This window comes from Garra rufa, chromosome 3 (genome assembly GCF_049309525.1).
Source record: "Garra rufa chromosome 3, GarRuf1.0, whole genome shotgun sequence".
NCBI classification, from domain to species: Eukaryota; Metazoa; Chordata; class Actinopteri; order Cypriniformes; family Cyprinidae; genus Garra; species Garra rufa.
The window spans coordinates 53,605,714-53,614,348 of record NC_133363.1 but is presented as its reverse complement, the minus strand read 5'-3'; the positions used below and the strand labels follow the sequence as shown (position 1 = coordinate 53,614,348).

The 8,635-nt window shown below is 36.3% G+C and overlaps 1 protein-coding gene across 1 annotated transcript in view; it reads right to left on the bottom strand.

The window, feature by feature from the left end:
* Positions 1 to 7,994: 7,994 nt before the first annotated feature.
* Positions 7,995 to 8,635, bottom strand: part of LOC141331638 (snaclec stejaggregin-B subunit beta-2-like) — a 1,300-nt gene continuing 659 nt past the window's right edge. Inside the window, exon 2 of the mRNA XM_073836682.1 lies at positions 7,995 to 8,625. Coding sequence (XP_073692783.1) covers positions 7,995 to 8,625 — 631 coding nt within the window. The remainder of the gene's footprint in view (positions 8,626 to 8,635) is intronic.

Below are 8,635 nucleotides of genomic sequence, written 5' to 3'. Positions count from 1 at the left end.
CCGTACCCTCGGATTTTGAATCCTGCCCACAAATTCATGATCCGTGCGCACGCTTTCGCAATCAGTTTCCACAGTTTGTAAACTGCTCTCACGGATTTGTGGCCCCGCCCCCAAATTCAACCAGGACACCTGTTTAAGTGCTGGATGCATTGTTTTGCATTTATTAAACTTTATTTCTCAGTAGGCTATACGAGGCTATGCAACACTGACAAAACAGAGTTTTTAGCTTAATATTTAATATTTAATATTAATCACCAATAGATTAGCTACCAAAACACCATGTCCCAGTCAGCAAACAAATTTGGCCCAGATTTGGCATGCATCTGGCACAGCTGGCATTTATCCGGCACTGACATACAGCATGTGGGCCAAACTTGGCCCGAGTTTGGCAGAGGTGGTACCGGTTTTAAGGTGGCACACAAGACCTGGGCCAGATGTCAAATGTAGTATTTGGCCCAGATGTCAAATATAAATATGTGGCCCACATAAGTATGGCCATATTTCACCCACATTTAAAATATTTTTAAATAAAATCACTATGTTTAAATACATAAATAAGTTTCCATCTTCATGTTTGCATTCTGGGTCTAATGCCTTGAAGTCAATCCAGGCAACAATAAAGATTTAATTATTTAAATTATGAAAATCAACTGTAATTGTTTGATTTCAGTTCATAAGGATTTTTGTATGCCATGAATGCACAACAATAGACTTTACTTTTCATAATTTATTAACATGTCTATGATTAAATCCTGCAATCAAAATTACAGCTAACCCTGGCAGATTAAAATTAAACTATAAAACTATTTATTTTCAACACCACACAAAATTATTTAATCACAGTCAAAGTAACTATGAAATGTGCAACAGCAACAATACTAATGGCGTTACGGTTTTTATACATTTAAAACTAAATGTATTGTTTTTTCGTTTATTTGTTAACTGGAAAAACTTTTACCCAGCGAGCACCATTCAGGATTTCAAAAACCCGGAAATGCGAGCAGAGCCCATCAGAGCAAAGTTTTCCAAAGTGACACAATAAATGCACATTGTGAATACTTTGCTGTGATTAACTGGTAGAATCTTAACATAGGCTACTGCGAATATAATCACAGATAAGAAGATGTCTAGATGTTACAATTATATGTGGTTACTACGGATCACAGACACACCGTGATTTACTGTCTGCATGGATTAACGTGTGATCGATAATTAATGAACGCACTTCCCCGAGCTGGGATGCGCCCAGGCATCCATTAAAAAGCCATGGCCGACCATGTCCTCTAAAATCATAGGCTATGTGTTATATAAATATTTATCAAGAAATAACAGACCCCATTCTACATTAGAATTCAACTAAGCCATGTAGTAATACAAAATAAACCATAGATCGATGTCTTACCTTTGCCATTATGAGGTACCTCCCCCCGGCGTTAGCGTAGCATCGCGTTCCTGTAACCCAGCCAGCTACAAAGAACTGGTAAGCATCCAGACTTTTAAAAGCTTTGAGATCAGCACCAGTGTATGGGGATACCCCGTTTACCACATAGTGGTACAAATCGTGTGGGCCGAAGTCAGGCAGACTCGGCGATTTAATGAGGTCCGTGAAAACTGAGGGAGGAAGAAGGTAAGGGTCTGTATCCAAACCTGCTATCTCCAACTTCTCCAAATATCGCTCTTTGTGAGCACCTACCAGATGCCCTACCTCGACCGATAACGGCACTACAACTTCTTCAATAGAAGAAGCCATTAAGGTTAGTGGTAACGTTAACGTTATCTATTTTAATCTTTATAAAACTATTCAAATTTCCCGCTCGTCTACTACTGCTCAGCCTGCGCGTCCAGTGATTTTGCCGTCCAGCATGGCGTCGTCACGTGGTCGTGGTCACGTGTCTGCAAAGGGTCTATAGGCGTTAATTGTCATTTGCAGTGCTTAATGGGATTGTAGTTTTATTTACCCACTTGGCTGTAACACACAGTATTGTATTTTTGTCTTTTTGACCATTTTTATTTTTATTTTATTTCAGATCGAATGTTGTAAATGTTGTGATTCACGTTGTAGCTGGTTGTTATGATTTATGACTTATAACGCTTTAATTAACAAATCTCCAATGAGGATAAGTGAATACAAATACTCCCGGAAACATTTGTCTTTTCAAAAAAGCGGGCGGACGCTCGACGCTGCAGTCTTGCACAGACTTCTGAAACCAAAGCGGGGAAAAAGCCAGCAAAGTTGGTAAGTGCAAACATACGCATATGTATCGCTGCAGTTTGCTTCGGATTTAATAATTGATTGATGCGTTCACGTGCTATCGATATTATCCTAAAACCTAAGTAAAAAGTATACACGTGTGCCCTTGTTTTAGCAGCACGTGAACGCAGTTTTAATCTACGTGTTGTAAAAACAAGAAACTGTCACTAACGTTATTCCTAAAAAAGTTTTTCTTATTTCACTTAAATTGAATCGTCTTTGACAGATGATTAGGGTTGTAATTAATTGTAATGTCATTTGTGGTTGGAGCCAATGTATGTAAGGTTAAATTACAGATAAAATTATGCATTTTTGTTGTACCAATGTTTTGGAATTTCATTAGTGGTGTATGTCATGTTGAAATTGAGTAAATGCTTGGAAAGGGGTATACATGTTTCTTTATTCTACTTCACCTTGAATAGTTTATTTGAATTAAACTAAACTTTATAAATGTTCATCAATAATCATTGTCAATACACTCCAAATGTTACAAGAGATTAATGGTTGTGGAAAAATTGGTATCACCTTTATAGTGACCAAAATTATCACAATAACCAGTTGTTATTGATGTTCAAAAGTGCCTGGAATGACACCCAAATCATTTCAAGTGTTATGTTTAAAATATGCAAACAAAAAGTAATTTAATTTGTTGTATGTTTAAACATAATCAATAATGTGCACATTTTAAATTACAACATGACTAGCATTTTATCTAGCATATATGAAATGTTAAAAAAAGAATATAGATATTTTTTTCTGCTTCTTAGCCCCATAAGGCCAGAATTATTTTCACATCTTGTGAGTTATATTTTGCCACCATGTCTTTCAAATTGAATTAATAGTAATATTTAAAATCACTGTTTTACTTTTTAAATTTCTTCTTTTTGTTATGCTACTTCTTCAGATGACTACAAGGAAGCAAGACGTAAACTACCTCTAGCTGTTGATCGGACTGATGGAAGGAACTCACCAATTTCAAAGAAAAAGAAAGTAGGGGTTTGGTTTGATTTATTTGTTTATATTAATGTTGCCACATTAACACATAAAAGTATATCTTGAAATTGGTAAATGTGTTAGACCCAAGAACATTCTTTTCCCTGGAGAAGAAGATCATAATGATGATGATGATAATGATGATGATGATGATGATGATGATAATAATGAGACAGAAGAACGCCTGCATTAACCAAAATTTAAGAGAAGGGCAGGAAGCTTCTGCTTTTTAAAATAATAATGTATTTTATCACAGCAGATAAATGACCAAAAAATTGTGTACTTTTAAGCAGAATGTGTTCCATACCTGATGCTCCAAATATTCCTAGACAGCACAACAAGTTAGACCCTGGGAAGCCAAATTAGACCCTAAGCTCTGCCACAGTACTCCTGACATCCCTAATGATGAGATGGAAGGCATTTAAGGAACAAAGTCAAAAAACAAGTAAGAAGTGTCAGCTTTTTTTTAGGGCCGGGACTTTAACGCGTTAATTTAGATTAATTAATTACACAAAAATAACGCGTTAAAATTTTTTAACGCATTTTAATCGCACTTAGTTTTGCACCGCGGAACGTTTCTCACTGGATGAGATTCCGCGGACCGATTATACTGGAGCACCAACTAGCGTTCAGGTTCAGACAAGCTGCGTCCGTCCTAAATTGTATTGTATGTCCCAAATCGTAGTATGTTTAAAAAAGTATTCCAAAGATTCCCGGATGGTCTACTACTTAACGATCAATGCACACTCTAACGGCTAATATTGCCCACAACACACTGCGCCGTGAACGAGGATTCGATTAGAACTACAAACACGCATAAAAAGTGTTAAACTACAAATGGAGGATATCCGCGACCAACGGACAGGTAGAGAAAGGGGTTTGAGTGATAAATAATCAGTGTGTAACCTGATAAAAAATATTTTTTAAATGTTATCCGCGTTATATTCCATGTGCAGCAACATTTATAATGATAGGTTTGGTCATTAACGTTTAAATGCATAATTAAGCAAACACAAGAGCAGAGTTCTCGGCATGAAAGACTCGTTAAAGAACGTGCCTCTTGCTACACTTAATGGCAATATTGCACTGGTCTGTTGGACTTGGTTGAACAAAAATAAACAATATTTTGTTGCTTAAGCTTATGTATTCAGTCATTATTCAATGGTATACTAAAAATCCATGTAAAAATCTTAATTCTCACTGTTCTCAGGTCAAATATTTATATGCGATTAAAATGCGATTAATTTCGATTAATTAATTACAAAGCCTCTAATTAATTAGATTAAATTTTTTAATCGAGTCCCGGCCCTACTTTTTTTTTTAAATTACAGTGCATTTTATTACAGCTGTTAAAGGACTAAGGTATTTTGTATCTTGTAGGAGGTATGCCTGGCATCATGTTCTCTCTGAGAGCTGTACATCAAGTAAATCAAGCACTCGAGGCTCCTTTAAGGCATGCCAACTTCGAGGTCAGAAGACCACCCCACAAACGTAGGGATATCCAGGGCACTCTGAACCTTCAAGGCTCCATGAGCCACACTACACCTGGGACATCCAGCAAACATCCAGTTACCAAAGCTGTGAGTATATTGTTTAGCCCTTTTCAGAATGCACTGATAGTGTGTCACGGGATTCCCCTCAGGATCATCTGATTATGGTTAATTCACATTGCCAGTGATTTTTGCAATCTGTGCATGCTCACACACACAAAAATTCTGTAAAGACATTTGTAATGTACAAATAAGTGTTGCGTCTTTTCCACTTTTATGTATATTCTACTTTTTTCCACAATTCTTTGTGGAAAATCTACACTATCACTGCTGTTTTTAATTTGATAATGCAGTGCTTCATGGGATTGCAGTTCTTTCTAAAGCCTTTACGTAAACAGTCTTGTACCTTTTGTCATTTTGTCTAGTTTTCAAAAATGTTTTTGGTGTGGATATTGGCATCACAATTGTTTTCTATCTCTCTTCATTTAAATGCTTAAAGCATGAATGCACTCTATAAGAGATTAAGAAAATGAAGGAGAAAGAGAACATTTTATGTATGTAGTACCTCAACACAAGCTCAAGGTTGCATAACAAAAACATACACTGAATTTAAAAGAAGTAAAATTAAAAAAATCCCAAGTAGAATTAATCTATACATATTTCACACAGTCATTTTAAGCTTAAACTATATACTACAAGAGAAAGTGGTAGTGTGTTCCTGAGATGTGTAAATTTATCTTTTACCCATAGTAGACAGTCAGAATTTGGGCTATTTCTATTTAATCCAAACGATGAAGGGCTGGGGGAAGTAAGAAACGATAATTAAAACTGGAAGATGGGTAGATGGTAAAAGACAATACAGAATGTTTGTCATACGTTCAGTTTGTGTGGTAATATTGTATTTTATCCAATGTTACCTGTTACCTGATGCAAAAGCTAATTATACACCACTTGTGTTTTTCAGCGGCTGTGAGGTGCAACTGTCTGACATCTGAGGCCAAAGAAAAATACAGATTAACAGACTTTAGGAATGGATGTTCCAAGGCTTTGTTCAGAGTGCAACTTGTTCATTAACAGAATGATGAACGTTTCAGAGTCATTTGAAGAGTGCTACTTCCTGACCATAAACCTGGACGCTCAAGTGTTACGTGAAGTTTCTACTCAGAGTTTCACATGGATGTTCAAGTGTATGTGAAGTAAATTTTGTTCCTAACCAGAAACATGGACAGTCAAGCTTTAGACAAAGCATGAAACTTCAGGATTATAAACATGGATGATCAAGTGTTACATTTAAAATAAAACTTCATGAACTAAAACATGGCACAGAACTTCTACTTATTTAATTTTTATTGCAGAACTGACAGGGGAGTGGTATTTCAGAGATGAGTTGTTTAAACTTTAAATGTCAGGTGTCAATGCTTTGATGATAACATGATTAAATATTTGTTAAGAATACTGTCTTTGTTGTGATTATTTATCTAGGAGGTTATGGCTGACATGTGGAACCCATCTGGTCCAGCATATAGGACCAGAATAGGGCCAGCTATGGTCACACAGGTGGCAGAGATATGGATCTCTCATGGCCTTTTTATGGCCCATATTTTGGCTGCCAGGTTTAGTTCACCTGTAGATCAGGCTTAGGTGTGGCTCAGTTTTGGGCTTTCTGGTTCAACACTGGTATTGATATGGTTTATTTAAGGTTGTGTTTTGGTTCAAATGTTACATTTTGATCTGGCCCAATTTAGGGCCAGTTATAGTTAATTAACTTGGCTGAGACTTGGGCCAGTTATGACCCATGTGTGGCCCTTGTCTGGAATCCAGACCTGGTCCACACTAGTACCGTAATTCATTGCGGTATGTGGGCCAAGCAAAAGCTGGTTGTGTGGGCCAGAGCTGGGCCAGAGAAAAATTGCTATGTGGGGTTTTATCCTATTGGTTATTAATGTAAAATAAACGCTAAAAAGAAGCCTGTTTTGTAAGTGTGGTCATGGTACCAAAATAATAAGTGAAGAGCGCTGTTCAAACGGCTTTGTTTTATTTAATAATATTTTTCAAAATATAAAATTACCTGAATTAAAAAAATAAAATAAAAATAAAAACGAGTTTTGGAGAGGAGAAGGTAAAAAGCAATACAAAACAAATAATGTACAGGTTATGTTGCCATTCCTTTGCTCTCAAACTAAATGCAATGTAATATTATTTAATAATAACATTAATAATTTTAGGAAATTAGGAACATTAAAAAAAACACATTTCAATAGGTAAGCAGTCAGGAGAGTCTTGCTTTTAATACATTGTAATGCTTATATGCTGCTTGTTTATGGTCAGTTTTTGCAATAAACACCTGTGACTATACTTATATTTGCCTGTTACATATGTTATATTGTTCAGAAGTGGGTAGGTTTAGGGTAAGGGTGGGGTTAGGTGCTCCAATGAAAGTATACATTTATATACAGTATATTTTTACAAATGCATGCAAACAATTAAATTAAGACAAACAACTGAAAACAATGGAGGACCCTGCATGACGCTAAAAGGATGATGCCAAGGGGTCCTGACCAAGCATCAATATGTGACGAGTTAGAAGTGAGAACGTGTTGTATGTCAACACAGACAAATAAGGTGCTTTCACTGGACAAGAGTGTAAAATATTGTATGCTAGCTACATATTAGCATAGGTTATTCATTATATTTTTATCAATAACCTAGAGATAAAAATATGTAAAAATATGTAAAATATAAAATGTCTCACAAACTTCTTCAGTATGGAGTCAAACGCATTCAAACCGCCAAAACAGTAACTTATATTAGTTTCCAAGATTATTGTTCTATCCGTGGTGCTTCTGGTCTTCTAGCTATGTTTTAAATTAAGACTATTTTAGTAAAGAAGTTAAAAAAAGGACTAAAGAATTTCTATGCAAATGTGCAGCTACTCATATCATCACAGTTCTCTATTTTACCTTTTAAAGAAATCAATAAAAAAGGGAACAGACCAGTCAGTTTCAGTCATATTTCTGATTAACAAATGTTTATAGAAACCAGAAATACCCAGTACAAATCCACTATGAAGCAAAGGAAACAATCGATCTGTTAAAATTATTAGAACAAACCGCAGATTTCTAAAAGTAATCTTTGTTATTGTTATTTAAAAAATTTTGCCATTATGTGACTGCAAATATTTACAAAATATGTACAAAAGAAAGCTGACCAAAAAACTAGCCTATTTTCAAGTGGAGAAACCTTTGTGGAATGAAGAACATTTATAACTTCCTAATGCAAATAAAGTTGAGTTTCTCCTCACAATCTTTGGGTTGCCAAATATTCAATCTTCTATCCAGAGCTCCACAGCGCAGGTTTCCAGCAGGGCACTGGAGTTCCACCTCTGCAGACCAGGCTTTATATTTAAGATCTCTACCATCAGCCCAAAACCAATGACCAGCCAAAAAGCGCAGACCAGTCCACACATAAACTGTCTGGGATGTTATAGTCTTATTTATCACCTCTTCCATTTTCATCGGAGACCTTAGACTCACCAGGTCAATGTAGTTCTGGATGCAGTAGTCATGGGCTTCTTCCCACGTCTTACTCTGCTGCACCAGAATGGGCTCATAGACATCCATACAGTAGAATGGTAGAGGCCAAGAGCACCTAGCGTTGTGCAGTTTAACATTAGATCTTATTATAACGCCACACTCTTCAGCGACACTGTTCGGTTCCCCAGTGTCCCAATAGTCAATTGTTTGATCCTCACCTCCAGACCAACTCCATTGATCTAAGCTGTTTGAAACCATGTGCAGTCCAATCCAAAAATAATCATCATTGAGTTCTGGATTTATGGAGAACACTCGTGCCTCTTCTTTACTGGCAGTGGACAGGTCATCATGGTACTCTCTGCAGTGTG